The sequence below is a fragment of the Cynocephalus volans genome, chromosome 15, assembly GCF_027409185.1.
Source record: "Cynocephalus volans isolate mCynVol1 chromosome 15, mCynVol1.pri, whole genome shotgun sequence".
Taxonomy (NCBI): Eukaryota; Metazoa; Chordata; class Mammalia; order Dermoptera; family Cynocephalidae; genus Cynocephalus; species Cynocephalus volans.
The window spans coordinates 18547024-18566066 of record NC_084474.1 but is presented as its reverse complement, the minus strand read 5'-3'; the positions used below and the strand labels follow the sequence as shown (position 1 = coordinate 18566066).

The 19043-nt window shown below is 36.9% G+C and overlaps 1 protein-coding gene across 4 annotated transcripts in view; it reads right to left on the bottom strand.

The window, feature by feature from the left end:
- The window catches only part of CHD7 (chromodomain helicase DNA binding protein 7), a 177776-nt gene that overhangs the window by 24513 nt on the left and 134220 nt on the right, over positions 1-19043 (bottom strand). For all 4 annotated transcript variants that reach the window (XM_063080139.1, XM_063080142.1, XM_063080140.1 and 1 more), the window contains 11 exons: positions 18684-18767; positions 17265-17402; positions 17047-17168; positions 16447-16690; positions 15090-15266; positions 10759-10902; positions 9376-9631; positions 3538-3748; positions 2836-3031; positions 2040-2207; positions 1627-1806 (listed from right to left, as the gene is read on the bottom strand). In XM_063080139.1, the coding sequence (XP_062936209.1) occupies positions 1627-1806; positions 2040-2207; positions 2836-3031; positions 3538-3748; positions 9376-9631; positions 10759-10902; positions 15090-15266; positions 16447-16690; positions 17047-17168; positions 17265-17402; positions 18684-18767 (1920 nt within the window). The remainder of the gene's footprint in view (positions 1-1626; positions 1807-2039; positions 2208-2835; positions 3032-3537; positions 3749-9375; positions 9632-10758; positions 10903-15089; positions 15267-16446; positions 16691-17046; positions 17169-17264; positions 17403-18683; positions 18768-19043) is intronic.

Genomic DNA, 19043 nt, shown 5'->3' with positions numbered 1-19043 from the left:
GAAAAAACTGGTAAATTGGGCTTCATTAAAATTACACACCATTAAGAAAAGACTAGGAGCAATAATCTGCAATCACATTATCTGATACAGAACTTTTATCCAGAATATATGAAGAATTCTTAAAACTTGATAATAAAAAGACTATTCAAAAAATGAATAAAAAATTTGAACAGACATTTCTCCAAAGATGATATACATCTGGCCAACAAGCACATGAAAACATGTTCAATATCATCAGAAAAATGCAAATAAAAACCAGAGTGGGATACCACTTCACACCCACTAAAATGGCCGTAACTAAAAAGTCAGATAATAAAAGGTGCTGGCGAGGACATGGAGAAAGTGGAAATCTAATACCCTGTAGGTGGAAAGGGAAAATGGTACAGTCACTTTAGAAAACACTCTGGCAGTTCCTCAAAGGGTTAAACATGGAGTTCACATATGACCCAGCAATTCTACTCCTGGTATATACCCAAGAGAAATGAAAGCACATGTCCACACAAAAACTCCTACACAAATGTTCATAACATTATTCATTATAAAAAAACCATAAACAACTCAATTTCATTACCAACTAGCAAATGGATAAGCAACACAAATGTCCATATTGACTGGTAAAATGATATAACCATATAATGGATATTATTCAGCAATAAAATAAATTACTGATACATATTTCAACATAGATGAACCTCAAGAGCATTATGCTAAGTGAATGAAGCCAAACACAAAAGACCATGTATTGTATGATTCCATTTATATGTAACGGCCTAGGTAGGCAACTCTATAGAGAAAGAAAGTAGATTAGTGGTTTCTAGAGACTGGAGGTGACAGGTCGGGGTGCCGGTAGGGACTGACTGCTAATGAGCACGAGGATGTTTTAGTGGTGATGAAAATGCTCTAAACTTAGATTTTGGTGATATTTGCACAAGTCTATATTATGGCAAAGGCACTGAACTATATATGTAAAACAGGTGAATTTTACAGCAAACAAATGACATTTTAATAAAACTATTAACTATAAAAGAGCAGAGTGTGGGCCTTGTGTGGACGGCTGGAACAAAGTGCAGGTGAAGCCTCAGAAGGAACTCGGCTGGTGGTTGAGAGCAGTTCTGACAGAGGCAGCGTAGGGGTTAAGTGAAGCTGGGAAGAGACAGGGCGGCTGTGGAGACAGCTGGAGTAGGTGACACTTGTGTGGATGTTAGCTGTGAAAGGAAGAGTTACGGAGGAGTAGTTAGAGGGGAAAACAGAGGAGAGATTTTTTAAGACAACAGTGACTCGATTGTTCTTACAGGCTGTTGTAGGAATCAGGATTTGGGGAGAGAAGGAAGGGGATGATGGAGGATCTCAGAAAGGGAGAGGATGGGGTCAAGAACACAGGAGAAGGATGCGCCTCAGGAGCCGGGAGGCAGGTACGAGGACAGCAAGGTCAAGGTGACTGTGGTGCCACATACACAGAAGAGGACCCAAAATACGAGAATGTTTTATGTGCTGGGGGTTCCAGAGGGAATTAATAACTCATGTGTGAATTTGCAGGGTAAAGCAAGTGTTATGTATGCATCTTGTGAGCACTTTCATCCTATCCTGCTTCTACAGAAAACTCGACCTCTTCAGATCGATTCTCACCTTTGCAAACGTGGAACCCTTTCCTTCAGACTCAATGGTAATAGTGTGGGTTCGCCGTAGGAGAATCTGATCAATGTCTTCTTCACAGAATTTAGACCCTTCGTCCTCCTCATCCATGAGTGCACCATAGGCTCCTTTTCGTAGAAGATCCTCTATTTCTTTCTTGGAAAGCTGCTGTACCTGTTTTAAAGAAATATTTAAAATATTCAAAATAATTTAGAATGGAAACATCTGTAGACTAAACAAATCCTTCATTTTTCTCAAAGATGATAAACCTGAATTATAACAAAGGAAAATGTGACAAAGTATGCTTAAAATATTGAGGTTGGAAAATAAGCAGATGCCGAATAATTTCTTACTATTAGCTAAACAAAGGAAGGAGCCAGAATAAATGAATGGTTTGGTTGTTTTACCCCATTGGTAGCATTTTCTCTTCCACTCATAGACTGAAGCACAGCTTTATCCAGACCAAGTTTCAAACTAGCCTTGTCGAACATTTCCCTTTCATAGGAATTTCTTGTAATCAGCCTGTAGATTTTCACAGATTTACTCTGTCCTATTCTATGACATCTTGCCTGAGCCTGGAAGAAAAAAAAAATTAATAAGCCACTGTGATGGACTGAATGTTTGTGTCTTCCCAAAATACATATGTTGAAATTTGGAGGTGGGGCCCTAGGGAGGTAATTAGGTCATGAGAGTGGAGCCCTCACCAGTGGGATCAGTGCTCGTGTAAGAAGAGGACAGAGAGCGAGCTAGGTCTCTTTCAGCTATGTGAGGACACAGCAAGAAGACAGCTGTCTGTAAACCAGGAAGAGTTCCCTTACCAAGAACCTGACCCCACTGGCACCCTGATTTCAGACTTCCAATGTCCAGAACTGTGAGAAATAAATGTTTGCTGTTTAAGCCACCCAATTTATGCATTTTGTTACAGCAGTCTGAGCTAACTAAGACAGTTACCAAAGAAAAGACAAAACTCAATTGCTAGTCCTACACTAAACAAAGGTGTAGTTTAGAAGAGGGTTAACATACTAAAAAATTTCTTCTCACATTAATAATAAATTAATTACTACTTGATTGACTTGCCCTGAATCATGGGACACTGTCTGAGTGACGACACAACTTTAATTTATTGGTTTGACTAGGGATTCTCTGTCATAGTAGACTGACCTTTTTTTTTTTAAGGCATCAGGAAGATTTTCTTGTGTTTACCTGGAGGTCATTTTGGGGATTCCAGTCTGAATCAAAGATGATGCAGGTATCAGCAGCAGTGAGATTAATGCCTAAACCTCCTGCCCTTGTACACAGGAGGAAAACAAACCTATCAGAATCAGGTTTGGAGAATCTGTCGATAGCTGCCTGGCGGAGGTTGCCTCTTACTCGGCCGTCGATCCTTTCGTATGGGTACCTAGAAAACGGCAATATTAACAAGGAGGCATGACAAACAGCTACAGTACACTTCTTCCTTTTTTAAGTAATTAATACATATTAACAGAATGATATGATTTAACAGTAATAATTTCAGAGCAAATAGTTTCTTGTAGTTTTTCATACAATTGGTCAAATGCCCAAAGATTAAATTTTATTTTACTTCCGCTCCAACGAAATAGCTAAGCTCTAAAAATAGCTGAAATCTCTAACAGTAAGATAACTAATAATTTCCATTTTAAGTAAGAAGAGTTCTCCCCTAGTCAAATGTAAGCAATGGGGGAGAGACTGCCCACAATGGTATGCAGTGTCCTCTTGTAGTCATCATATAATTGTCATGTATATCTATATTTTAAAAAAGAGATGACATATTTTCCCCATTTACATCCCCTTTATCATAAATGTCACTTCTAGGTGAACCACTTGGAGCCCTGTAAAGGGTAGTTTTTAATTTCCTTTTTATTATTCTGATATGGTGGCCCTCACCGTCTCTGAATGAGGTAGTCTTCCAGTATGTCCAAGCAGCGCACCATCTGGGAAAAGATAAGCACCCTGTGGCCACCAGCCTTCAGTTTTGGCAGCAGCTTGTCAATCAGCACTAGCTTGCCAGCAGCCTGGATCATTGCCTGGAGCTGAAAATCTGGAGACTCTGCATTGTGTGTTTCTTTAAACTCTTCCAAAATTTTCTCTTCAGCACCTGCGGAGATTGGACAGCATAACGTGCATACTGTAAAAGGTTTTTATTACTAAAAACAATGAATTTGCTTTCAAAATCCACTGAAAATTGTAGGAACCAGATCACCACACTCTTGTTTATGAACAAGAATCCATCCACTTACTCAAAGTTGGGTTTACACAAAACTGTGGATATCATACAAAAGGGATCAACTTTTTAAGTACAACACATTGAGGCATTTAGGGGGAAGATAACATTTTTCAACAAACAAATGTTTGCTGTCTGTAAAAAATTTCAACAACAGACTGCCAAGTCAGAAGTGGCAAAAATAAGCTGAGGGCCAGATACCTACAAAACATTTGGAACCTAAATTGTTAAAGACATGAAGAACTGTTTACTAGCTGAATATAAACACATACAACAAAATCTGTTCTGAAACTAAGAAACAAAGGAATAAAGTCCTAACAATTACAGTGTGAGGGCAGTAGTTTGGGTCTATAACTACATATTGAGATGGCCAAATGAGGTATTCATTTTCAGAATAATTTTTAGGGATTTTTGTGCAGGACCTGAGCACACATCTTCTATTGCAATCTCTAAATCTCTGTCCACATTCATTCCCATCTGATAATTTCCTAAGATACAAAAATTCTATCTTAAATTATCCAAACCTTTTAAAGCTTAAAAAAAAACAAAAAAAAAAAAAACATGCACAACTCTATGTATTTAATACAGGACTTCTATCTTAACCCTCTTTTTCTCACAGCCCCATGTGGATTTTTGCTAGTTCAAAGACTTGGGTACATGACAGAGAAGCCTCAAGAAAATGACATCTTCCTAAGGAATGAAGCCCTACCACTTCCTCCCTGACCCCAAACACACACTTATCCAGGAAGCAGCAGGCTAAGCTTCCTTCAGCTGCTTAGACGGCTTAACTAGAATTATGCGGCACTGGTCTGGCCTCCTCCACCTCTGGGTTAATCAGGGCATAGCTGCTGTGCTCAGCTCCTCTCCCTAAAGACAGAGGATGTGCTCATTTTATCCTTTAGGAAATACAAACAAACTCACTCATCTAATGGGATCATTTCCCAGCCTTAAACTGTGCCAGAACCTTCAAACTATTCTTCCTATCACTGGTTTTAAACATGTGAACTACACACAAGATGGGTATACATAAACCTCAAAAGAGTTTCAAAGGTTAGGTTAGTTAGACAGGCCACCATGGCCACTCAGACGGTAATTCCAAGAAGCACAAGATGCGATGGAAGCACAATCCTATTTCCATCTTCAGGAGCCTGTGGAAATAAGGCTCGTTAGTTACTAATGGACAAAGTATTTATGAGAAGAGATTAAAGACACTTAACGTCTTCACCAAGCACTGAGGCCTTCCACAAAGCACACTAACTTCCCATGAAGGGGGACTGGCAGGAGATGCCAACTTTGCAGGAATTGCTAGCCCCTCACTCTCTTTTCTACATGAATAAAAAGCTAATATTCAGATTTTTTCTTTAGGTGTGGGAGAAAAAAAGCAGGAGTTTTATTAGGAAAAGGTAAGAAACAAAATGCTGTTTAAGAGCATTAGCAAGAATGTTCTTGAACAAAGTTGAATAATGGTTTTCAAAACATGAAATCTAGAAACCCAAGTTCTAGATTAAGGACAGTAAGGTCCTCAAGAGACAGGGGAAATAGATTTAAGTCCATATGTTATATCAGGTCTTTTTGGAAAGTTTGTTCTTATACATTATAAGATCTTTGCAATTCAGGAATAGACAGATTTTACTCTTGTAATATTTGGGCAATTATTTTTGTCCAGATTAAGATTACAATCCATAATCAAAATAAAACATAGTGTTCTAGTAGTATGACAAGACAAGAATATTCTTCAAAAATAAAATAATCATTTTGATCAAATACCAGACATGTTTAAATTATTTTAGTAAAAAGTTTTGGAAATGTAAATAATTCAGTCAAATTAGCAGAAAAAATTAAATTTGTAAAAAATTTTAAATTTATTCAAAGACAAGAAAAATATCTTTTCTGCCTTTTCAATGCTACCAATAATTTCCAATCTTATAAAGAACAGTCAGAAAAATGCATTCTCTGTTACCTGACAAAAGCTATTGCTGAAGTAATCAATTATTCAGATTCTTAAAGTGGTAGCCAATTTATACCAGCAATACTTCATTTAAAAATAACAACAGCAAACATATCTCCTATGTGATTCTCTTAACATCCTATTTACTATGGCAGCACTGAAGGAAAGAGGGTAGGGAAAGTGACGGGGAGGAGGGCAATTTCTATCTTTTGATGCCATAGCTGAATTTGCAAGATTACCAATTAAAGATTTACCTTGATGTTAGATTTGTAATATCACCAATCAGAAAATTAACTGGAAAAGGGTTATAAGCCAGAATACTTTGCTGGCTCTGCCCTAAATTAAAGTATGGCTGGTGGTACATTTAGAAGTGTGTGTGCGTGCGTGTCTCAGACAACTTGGTATAAGTGTGTACTCACTTCTAGCTTAAAGTTTTTTCACTTCAACAGATGGCCACTGTCAGGGCAGTAAATGCAATGTCATCTAGCTATATCAGCCACAAACAAACAAGAAAATATTTTGCTCTTTAAGATTACCAGAAAAAAATGAGTTCCTATTTTCTCTGTGAAAGTCATTCCCATCATGCAAGCCTCATTCTTGTTTTCTGTTTGTCTGCTGTTCCTGACATCCCCCCACCTCCAACAACAACCAATGACTCTCACGTCGTGACTTAATGACTCTAACCAAGGGAACGTGGACACATTTTCAACATTATTCTCACCTTCACATTAGGAAACCTAAAATTGGAAATCACATTCAATATAAAGCTTGGGCCGATGATATAAACCCCATTAAAGTTTTCTAGTTACCTGCTTAACCATTTAGCAACAAAAACAACTCACGACATTTACTGAGTGCTTACAGTGCACCAGCCATTGTTCCATGCACTTCAGTAAAAATTAAGTCACATTAAAAACTTTCTCATTTATGTACGGTTTGCGTTCTATCATCACTTCTAGACTTTTATTTCCCCTTCTGCTGTGCTTATGTTATCACTTTCAACTTCTGCATATGTTGCTTCTATTTTTCACAATTACAGAAATGCTGTGCTTTCTTGAAGTTTAGTCTGATTGGGGCTGTTTTACTCTGCCACAACCAATACAAATCTCAATTTAATCCCCAGGATTAAAGACTTCTCTTATAAGTGTTCAATAAAGGTATGCTGAGGTGGCACTGTGACAGTATGCTTTCTACTCCAGACTGTGGATGTGAATGAACAGTACGGCCCTGGAGCAACATCTGTGAAACACAACGTCTATATAAGTTAATCTGGGCAGCTGTATGCTTAGTGTGCGTGTATTTGCATTTTCTACTACAATTTCCCAAAATAAAGGCGTAAGGACACCTGCTGAACAGACACCACATAACTTGTTGTAAGGACAGAAAAGCTGACCTCAAGGTGTGACCAATTAGAACTGCCACAGACGCCAAGCCTTAGGGAGTCCTAAGAGGCTCCTGGTGAACAAACAAGCTATACAGGATGACCCTGGAGAGCAGTCAGTCAAGGAAGAGACCCACCAGCTGTGTTTTGGGGGAAAACACCCCATGTGCACAATGCACACAATTAACATGTGACCAAAGAGAGTAAACTTGATGGAACTGGGGGTGACTATCTAATCACCATCGCTGAGTTCTCCCCTTTCATGCACATCCTGCTGGCAGCATTCAAGTCCTTTTGTGAGTTTCTCCTTTTCTTTTCTTCCCCCTGGAGGCTATTATTATTTATTTCCTTTTCATCAGCTATTTAATGCGAAAACGTGTATGTGTGTGTGTGTGTGTGCACACGCACACACATGAATCCTTTACTCACAACATCATTTGCCCTAAGCCCCAACTCCGTCTACCCAACTCATGAATGGGCTGGTTGACACTCACCCTAATGGCCTTACAAGCTCTTAAACACGTTATTAGCAGGTTGGCAGTATTAAACATATAATTATCACACACGATACTTTCTTTAGAAAACAAAGTTAAAAACACAATTTTAAAAAGAAATTCATTGATTCAGGCAATAAGCTCAGGTTCTACACTCTTAGACCATCTTCCAGGTGTAGATCACTTTGTCCCTTTAGTAACGGGGACCTCTGGACCTGAGGTGGCTGATAGGCATGTAAAGTTATGAAAGGTGGAAGATTAGGACTCTTTAAATGAGCTGTCCTTCAACTGCATGGGTTGTGATAAAGATAAAACCAGGCTTTGCTCCTTCTTCACTGGAAAGAAACCCAACTACATTGCTGGCAATTATAACTGTGCAGAAGCACCCCAAATCAGCCTAGCATCCATTACCTCCTGTTAATATATATTAACTCCTACCCAGACTGCAGTGATAGCCTCCAAGCTGATCATTCTGCTCGTCTTTCCCTCCTTCCATCCTTTTTATATGATGTTGCCTGATTGATCAACCTGAATCATATTTCCAGTCACTGGTCAGCTCAAACGCTAGCCATGGTTCTCCACCGCCTACAGACTACAGCCAAAGCTCCATGTGCCAGCAGTTAAGGACATCCACAGCACGGCCCTAGCATGTCTAAGGTGCGCTGTCCCATGATCTCCTGCATGTGTCTTACACTTTGGGAAAGTTTCCCTTTGTTTTCTTGCCTTTTTCTCTTTGTTTGTGTTATTACATCAACCTAAATGCCCTTTTTTTTTTAACCCTGAAAAAATCCTTTCTACCTCTCAAGGCTTCTCCTTTAAAGGGTTTCCTAATCTCAATCTCTCAACAAACTGAAAGCTCTTTTGAGAGGAACCCTCCCTTCTTATTTACCTTTGCAGTCTCCAGAGTTATCTTACACATCATACACATGAAAAATTTATTCCATTAATGACTTTTGGAAGTATATAATAGAGATTATTTTTTTGGTAGCTAATATTTTTATTTTATTTATTTATTTATCGAAACATAATTGATTGTACATATCTGTGGGGCAGTGTTGAATATCAATACCTGTGTTATAATAGAGATTTTAACCCATATGAGTTATATAACACTATTAATCTACTTAAGAAAACAGGGGGGCCATGAACTATGCATCAGTAACAGGGACAAACTATTATCAAAGCTTTAAAGTAACCCGCGTATTCTCAGGGAATAGGTGCTAAGGGCCTCTAGACTGAGAGGAATACGAAGGACACTTCCTATCAAAGGCTTGAGACAGCTGGTAGCTGCCTTCCCACAGCAAAGTTCCTCTTTAACGCCTCTGATTTAAACACCTCTCTCCCCTGCAAGAAAACTTTAACAAATGCTAGTTTCTCTTTAGCTGCTAGCACTTCTGATGATTTCTAGCCATGGAGCACTATTGTCTCCTTTCAAGCGCAGGGAGGTAAGAGAAAGGCAAAGTGAGACCATGCTTCCGGGCTTGCTGGGGCAATGGTCACTGGCCTTCAGCAACCACAGAAGGAAGCAGCACAGAAAACAGAAAGCTGGTGAAACCCATGCTGAGTGGGCAGGATGCAGCAATAACTACAAACCATGAAATCCTCAGCCTGGGGGCAGACAGGGATCTCTGGAGCTTTGATTTGTCATTTAAACAAGTTTGCAAGCAGGCCAGCTTACCATTGATAAGGTACGGATGATTGCAGCACTTTCGTAATTCCATCATAGTGTTTAAAAGGTTAGGTACATTAGCTTGTCCACCACCTTTGGAAAGAAACGTAAAATTCTTCTCAAGGATGGCTCGGTAATATTTCTTCTGAATGTTTGTTAGCTCAACTTCAATAATAGTTTCTTCTTTGGGGGCCAAGTTCTTTTCTACATCCTCTTTGAGACGTCTTAACATCATTGGCTTTAGAATAGCCTGAAGTTTTTGCACCTAAAAAAGGACCTTGCGTAAATACTGGTATCATAATTTGCTTGCACGTTAAAACATACTATAACATGAAAAATCAGGATCATCTTATTTATTTACCATCCACTTTGATTTTTCAAAGCCCAGTAAGGGTATAGAGGAGCTAATCTATCACCTTTCATAGAGAAGTACATGAAAGTTGATGATTCTATGTCAAGTGGACTACTTCAACTCTCCAGAGGAGGCTTGAAAAGTACATAGCAGGAAACCCCAGTTTATTCATTTAGCTTTCTTTTCTATTTGTCTAAAGCCACAGGATGATGAGGAAGGGGGAAAAGACAATGTCATGGGAGTGCTATGCTTGTGTGTTCTTCCTTTTTAGAAAGAGCTAAAGAATGAGAGGGAGAGAGCCAGGCACCAATGAGCAAATGGAGATGTTTCTCCCTGGTTCTTTTCTGCTGGTTGGCAATAGGATATAGCACACCATATAGTTTTTATTCAAGAAAAGTAAAACTAAACTGACTTTACGTTTTAGACAGTCAGATAGGGGAGGGGGCACATAAAGACCAAGATTTTAAGCCTATTTCCATATTTACTTCAAATACGGCATACAAAATGTAACAACTAATACCCACATAACTCTTAAACAGTGTATAAAATAATCAACCACTTCTCACACACAATACCTCATTTATTTCTCACAGAAATCCTGTGGAGGTAGTTATGCCGCGTGTTGCTAACGTGAAAATATACAAGCTTGAAAAAGTGAGCACTATGGTCAAGTATCCATGGTTCAGAAATAAGAGTAGAGCCTTAAAACTCCATTAGGCAAATAGCTCTACAAAGTTCAGCGGCTTTTGACACGACCCCTGAAATCTACACAGCAAAACCTCCAACCTGAACAGCACAGCAGCCTCTGAAAATTACATCAATGGGTATGTAACTCCCTAGAAATCTCAACAGCCCTTCACAAGGGCAAACAGACAAACACACAAGAAAACCTTCACAGTGATATATAAAGCTCTGTCTACTAGGTGGGAAAAAACTGTGGTATCATTTACATTTTAAAATACTTAAATTTTAATGCTTTGCAACTTCATGGGTTAATCTTTAATTTTATGACTGAGACACAAAGCAGAGGTGATAAGTACCTGCTCTTCTGTTTTTAAATCACCAAATTCTTGCATAAAGGTGGTTTCTGAAGGGAAGCGACTTGGTTCCAAGAAATGAAGCAGGCTGAAGAGCTCTTCCACAGTGTTCTGGAGCGGGGTCCCCGTCAACAGCACTTTGTGTTCCTACAACAGTGCAAGGAGAGAAACTGATCGAGTTATAACAAAAAGTTCTATACTTTCTCCATTTTTCTACTTCTACCCATCAATGTTAACTCAGCATCTACCTTACACAAAGTACAGGAATTAGGTATGAGGACAGAGATATAAGGAGAACAGAGTTACTGCTTCCAGATAAAAAGATTCGTGGAGAATCTTCTCTTGAACTCTGCAGACTCCTTAAATGTGTCTTGCCATTTTGTCTCTTCTTGGGGTTATTAGGTGAATATTTTAGTTCCAAGGTTTTCTTAGTCCCCAAAGTCTCAATGCTTTTTGCCCACCAAAGTTAAGTTTTTTCCTAAAATCCCTAGGCTCAGATGAAGCTTACATGCTCTTTCTGTTCTGTACATCAACAGTGCTCTCATCTCTCCATCTGCTTCCTGCATGACTCACTTTGGAAACAAAAGAAGTTCTTCTACATGCAACAGCATATGAAAAACTATTTTGTTCTGCAAAAATTTCCAACTAGCAAAGAGGTCAGCCTGGTTTTGAATACCACAATCAGTTTTTTTTTTTTAATCCAATGCTATTTCTAACTTTGTCTTTGAGCCAAGTTAGTTACTTCTTTAATTAATTCTTCCTGTTTAGGAGCTCTCTCTCCACCTTTCCTTGTGCAGTTGTCCCCCTGTCCTCCTATTTCCATATATGCAAAACAGAGGGGCTGTTTTACAGTGACCAGCATTAACAATAGCGAGTTTATTAATCTTAAGAGCCTTATTATTTTCTTCTGTGTTTGGCCATTTGGTGTATAGCCCAGCTAATAAACTATTTCAGAAAATGATAATACCTTCTAAGAGTTTCAAAAGCAATATTCTGACTCAACTTGGAATCTGACAAGACTTGGTTGCCAAGCAGAGTATATGCTCAGTAAATACTAGATGAATGATGTAAGAAAGAACATGCTAATTTTCTCAATATCTATGAGTACAATGTCTTATCTTTTAATAAAGCTCTTTGAAAGTGAGGTTAAGCAGTTCAATTCGCTTTTATTCTTTCTTTTCTCTCCTTTTGAACAGAGGTCGTACACGGACCATCATCATCTTTAGACTCATTAAATTCCTAAAGAGTAAGGAGTTTGCAAATCAACTCAAGATTTTCTATGTATAACCATACTGGTGGGTACCGTGAGCCACAACCACTAACACACCCAAGTCCTAAGTGACTTTATCCAATAATTTTTTAAAAGTACCATCACAGATTCAGGAAAAGAATTACTGCAGTAAAAGAACTGCATCAATACTGTATTGATTGTTTCCAGTTTTTTCATATCCTTTATTACTGAGTTAAACTAAATCCTGAACTGAATGCCTAACCAAATGCTTTGTAAGTTAAAGCCTTTTTAACTTATTAGTTTCAAAATAAACTTATTTGAAAAAAGGAAAGAAACTCCTCTTTTATGCTGCTTCCTTTCAATGACTATTAAGCCAGTTACACCAAATGATTACACATGCAACCTTTTTGTAGAGTTGCTTATGAGTAGTGGGATAAAACCAGCTTTCAATTTAAAAGTGGGTAATGATTAAAAAAATATATTATTAATACATTCAGTATCACAAAACATCATGTAAGAGACCCAGGCTATTGAGCTTTCCACCTCCAAGCTCAACAAGGCCAGCAGATACACTTTTGCCTTGAAAGCATTCCCATTTTTTTGGTTTTTTTTTTTTTTTTTTTTTTTTTTAGCTCTGATGGAGTGATGCCCGTGTAATTTCATTTCAGCAGAACCTTTTATCTGTGTGGGGCCTCCCGACAAAGAAAGATGAGATAACAGAATCAATGAAGAACTACTACGACCTCCATGGTAATGAGGGACAAGGAGATGGCTTTGCTTTCCAAGGGCTCCTGTGCAGGACTGAGAAGATGGTGATTGCTGCTCAATGTATCCTCTTCACAAAAACATTTCCTTTGTGTGTGGAGAGCTGAAGACACTCACTGGTCTTCCTTTTCGAGAATGCACTTGGGAGATAAGCCTCACCAAGCACATTTTCACCATAACTCAATCTAGCGCGGGCAGCAGCAGTCCCCTATGACCTGCACCATACTTGGGTATCGTTACTACTTGCTATTTTGACTGTGACTTATCTAGCAAAGAAGAATAAAAAGTGACAAGTATACAAGTTCTCATGATGTTTATTTTAAGTAAGGATTTAAAGAGCAGGCGATGAGCTATGCAGAAATGGACAAAGATAAATATTCTGATTCTAAACGATAATGTATTCCATCTTGAAAACATGAAATAAAGATTCTTGATCATTAGAAAAATACATATTTTGTTCATTTGCTAATCAGAGCTTCCCAGCTGGTAAGGCAAGGATGAGTCACAGGTATGCTAAGTCCTTGGAGTAGCCAGCAGAGCTTGAAAGTCAGGACCCCTGGGACTGGTCTCCCATGGCAGTGGGCAGCCTTCTCTGTATACAAATATCATATTCCATATGTGTCATTATGTGAAAAAGTTTAGGCAACACTGCAATATGCAACAGAAAAATTATTTGGATAACAGATCCTAATCCATTAATGAGTGTTAGTATAAATAATAGAAAATTCTTTGAATTTTTATCAATTTTTGTCTATTATTCCAACGACAATTAGATTGTTTGATGGTGATAAAGCTAAACTAATTTTTACTCACCAATGAAGGACTGTTTTGCAGTAAGAATCTACTGGAACATATAAACTAATAATAGAACACAACTTAGGTAAACTCAGACGACTGTTTAAGCCTTAAGGAAATGGTGATATAACTATCTCTTAGTGGATCACTATGAAGGTGGATTCCAAATCAAGGTATATTTAGAGATATCATGAGCATGAGCATTTATCTGCAAATACAAGTTTACTTCATTATAACGCTCAAGTATCATCTGGAGAGACCAAATACAGCCATAGAGTGTCTCTTTTCCCTATGCTTACCCATGTCTTCAAGACTATTCACTGTTTGTAAGTGTTCTCAATTGTTTTGTGGATTGGTCACCAAAAACAGTAAGCTGCTCTGAGAACGATCTTAGGATAGCTTTAATAATAATTCATTAGAGAGAAAAATGAGAAATTCCATCCTAAATAGGATAATTAAGTCAAACTGTTTCCTTTAACAAAACTAGATTTTGTTTGTTTTCAATTAAAAGAATAGCTGGCTAATCTAACCCCCTTAGTTTAAGAATAAAAGAAGCTTGTTCAAAGAACCAGCTGCAACAGAAAGCATTTAGGTGTTCTTTCTGATAGTACCAGACTTCACTAAAAAAATTTATAGCCATGAACATATAGAATATTCCTTCCCATCTCAAACACTCAATTAACAAGAAATCAAATTAATCTACACAGGTCAGCACTAAAGTGATTTTTAAAATCTTTTTGTACTTTTTTGAAACTCTCAAGTCATCTGAGACAGTAACTTTGCTTTGAAAATGTACATTAAAAATGAAAAACAGGTAATCATAACCACCTTGTAAACTATGGAGTGAAAAGAAGCCCTAGGATGATTCAAGTCATGTAGCAATTTCCACTGGGAAATCATACACACAGTAGTATGGAACAGAGAATCAACTGAATTCTACTACTCCTACAATAGGTTATCCTATAATACTCCTACCAAAAAAAAAAAAAAATGGAAAATCTAATCAGAAAGACCAGACTATCTCCTTGGAAACTGGAAAAGTATGGGACAGGTGTACTGTAAAACTTCAGATCAAATATGAGGTCACGTAATTCCCCAAACTCTAAGTGTCTGTGTGAACTGAACCAATCCCAGATATCCTACCCAATTTACTGAGAACTTGAATCTACAAATCCTACTAAACCCTGTATGGCAAAACCTATGGAGCCCTAGAACACAACTGGATTATCATCACTGAATGAAAGCTTGGCCCAACAGTTAACGAAATAGCAGTATTTAAGAAGAAAAAGGTAAAGAAAATACTTGAAATTAACTTCAGTGAAAATACCACAATTATATTTTGCTATGATAAAACTGTTTAAAGATATTAGCAAACAATGCAAAAATCAGGAAGGCAACAGCAACTTTTGAGTAACTGAAAGTTCAGGAGAGAAAGGCTTTGCAAATACCCTTCACAGGCACCAGTCAAACTGAGAGCAGTGGGACTGTCAAGTCAGTAACTACTCTACTCAGCTTCAGTGGGATCACCACTATGATCACTCACCAAGTCCATCATCTTGAGTCCCTCCAACAGCTTGCAGTTCCTATTCTTCAGCCTGTGGGCTTCATCAATGACCACACAGCGCCATGGAATATTCCGCAGCTCAGGACAATCAGTCAAAATCATCTCAAAAGTAGTGATGATGGCATGAAACTTATAGGACCCCTTTATCACTCGACCCTACAAGAACATCTCTGAATTATTATTAAGCATTAATGATTACACAAAGAACTTTGAGGATGAATAAATAGCATGAAACGTGCACTTATCCCTTTGGGGACCTCTTTATTTTAGGTAACATACATTCTGTTTTCAAGTGATATTGAAGGTTTTAAACTACGGTAAAACAGATTTTTAAAACCTTTTCTTTTTAAAAGAAATTAGAAAATTGTTAATAAAATTTCAGATCCAACTTCCTTACAGAATACATGCAGTAAAGTACCACTAAGTATACCCATTCTAGCCACAAGCTATAGACTCCAAAAGGTGAAAGGCCAAATTATATGTTATGCTGATTAAAAATTTTTTTCTTTACTTTTAAAACTTCTTTTAGTTTTGTAACTTATTTTATACTTTTAACACTTTTTGTAAAATGCTAAAATGAAAAAACATTCACTTAGGATAGAACTTATAATAATATCCCAAATCTAAAAATAAATACAAACAGATTTCAATATTTTTTTCTCCTTTATTTAATTATAGGTCAGATTTTACACTCAAAACAAACAAATGTACATACAAAACAAAACTCTGTCCTATTTCCAGTTGCAGGACTTCCATTTACTATCTATAGCTTTAAAACTATTTTAGCACAAATTATTCTTCCTTATGTCATTTATAATGCTTCACTGATGATATCATACAATGATTGCATACAGGTAATTAGAATAAGAAAAAATTATCGCAACTGCTACTGAAAACCAAAGTATAAATTCCTCCCTTTAGACTTATTTCCTTCAATGTGTCATATATTTTGATGACTTTACACACCTAATATTTTTCACTTCTATAAGAAAATGTTCTTTCTATTCACATTTAATATCACCATTTTTTGTTTAGTTTTCTCTAAGGCTTGTAAAATAAAATGAGTTAACATGTCAATACATTAACGGATTTCAGTGGTCATCCAAGGTAAAACACTTCATTCCTTCTAATCTAATTATCAGAATGACCAAAGCTGCCTAAATAAAGAGTTGTACTCATAGATGTAGAAAGAATATGCAAACATAAATTGGATAAGAAATCTCAAGCAAATTTCTCAATTTAGCAAAATATAGACCCCCCCCTGTCAAGAGTTTGAATTTTCAACACCTTGAAATGCACATAATAAGCACAAGGAACACGACCTGTCAAGTTTTACCTGGGGATCTTTGAAGTACATTTCATACAACTGAATGGTCCGACGACTAGCTTGACTCCCATGATACACAACCACATTCAACTCTGTCCAGGTTCGGAATTCCCTTTCCCAGTTGGGGATTGTGGACAATGGGGCAATTACTAAAAAAGGGCCATGGATTCCTTTCAAATATATCTCATAGAGAAATGTAATGGACTGGATAGTTTTTCCCAAACCCATTTCATCTGCTAAAATGCAGTTTCGCCTTTGGGAGGGAAATAAAATAAGAAAAGTTTAATGAGTACAGATAATAGACACTGCTGTCTTTTCACAAAATATATATGATTATATTCACAAATGCATATCCACATGGCTTTAGATACTAGATTCAACAAAACACACTTTCAAACAAACTTCTCTAAGAAATAAAAATTATTTCTATATACTTCTGTCAATCTCTATTAATATTTGTTGAATAAATAAATATTAAGCATATTGCTTTTAAAAATATTCTTAGAGTTAAAATATTATTTAAGTTCTTTCTGACTAATATTTTCAATAACTACAAAGGAAAAGAGCTACCGACGTTTTTAAAAGCGAAGAAAAACATGTTTTACATACATGTTGTACCAATTGAAAAGTAGCCAGTTTACTCCCTCCAACTGGTATTCCCTGAGTTTGTTATTGTTTTTATACTCCCTGGAACTCTCCGATTTCTTCCAGTCATCAGCAGGAGGTCGCTCCTGTTTCAAATATAGTAAATCCCATTAGTGGTTTCTCAAAGACCGCACCATTATGCTATTTTCAAATTAAATCCTCTACTATGAGCCAATTCTTACCACACGCTCTGTTTCCGGCTCCCTGGACATTAGTTTCTCAAACTCTTCAATCTTCACTTGATCTATGTCCTGCCTCAGCTCCCATGTGCTGTCTTCATAAGGCAGTGAACACCACTTCACCAGATAATGAGTCACAGGCTGGATCAGGTTTAAATAAATCAGAATTGGATTCATTTGACCAAATATAGGTATATAATTAACATATATACTAAGGGAAAACATGTGCTCTACTTGATGTATGAAGACGCTACCCCAGCATCAGTGAGATTGAATTGGTAAAAGTTTTAAAACTATGACCACTAAACGGTTGTCCCTAATTATAGTTTTGAGGCTAATCTGGAAACAGTATTATTGGATATTACCAAAACGAATTAACTTTCTATCTAAATCATTGGTAAATAATGTTCAAAAGCCAAAAAATATAGTATAAAGAAATAGCTAGTAAATAACAAAGTTGAATCTGAGCCTTATGTGTATTTACATGTTTACATAATTAGCTAGTTTCTTAAAAAATGAGAAATGGACTTAAATTTATTAGGCTCGCTGCTTTTTCCTTAAAGAGAGAGATATTGTTTGTATCCAATCACATTAACATAATAAATCTGAGCTCTAGAAGATTAGAGGGCAAAATATTTTGGGTAATGCAGATCAACAGAATTTCTAATAAAGATCATGTTACAAATACGGTCTTTGAAATGTCATGGGGTTTCATGATACAGAGTTTGGAGTAAAATGGGAGTTCTTTGCAGACTCTACACAAACAAGATTCAATCACTTTATATGTAAAAATTTACAAGAAGCAGCCAGGAATAGCAGAACTCATGGTGGGAGGGCACACTGTTACCAAGACACATATTCAGAAGTCAGAAGACTTGTCTTTACTCTTACTTCCTTATCAAATGTTGTTTACAACCTTGTAAGGTTTTGCAAAACAACATCAGAGTGTTAAGACTGGGATCTCATAAAGAAAAATATTTTCTATTTTCCTCTGTGTACCACATTAAATAGAATTCATCAACTTCACAAAGAATGTCCAATGCTAACTAACAGTAAACTCCATTCTGCTATAAGAGCACTCTCAATTATATAAGGGAACTTTGTTCTACATGATAGATAGATTTATATCAAAATATGTAGTTCTTTACTGATCATATTCTAAAGCTGTACAAAATGTCAATGTATTTGTTTCATATTAAAAACTGATTTTTAAAAAAATCTCTCAGACTAAACACAAAAACATCTCTATTGGTATTATTAAGTCATAAAACTAATAATAAATAAGTTTCAGTTAAATTTAGACCAAATGTGTTACAATCCAAGGTTCTGACCAGGACCAGGTCTAGGATTCTACCATCTTCTCCATAAACACATATGAGCTGCCTGAATCACTATTCTGTCATATCGATGATCTCCTCTTACCTCTCCCCGGTCATCTGTGCTACGTGCAAAGTCCATTATTCGGTCAACCTCCACATAATCTGGATTAAAAAGCTCATCCTCAATCTGCACCAAAGAGAAAAAAAGTTAAAACGTTTACTTTCTGAAACACTATTTCAAATTTCACCAGGCAATAATATTTGGGGTCACAGAAATACAAAATTTATATTTGGCAAATTCTATTATATTAATGGAAATGCTATAATTTAGCAAAATCATTCCCCATGAGGAAATCAGACTTCTCAGACTTTGTTAACCGGGTCTTTTAATTACTGTGTGAAACCTTTTACTGTGAGAGAATGTTTAAGAATATTTTAAATGAAGTGTGAAATTACAATTCAC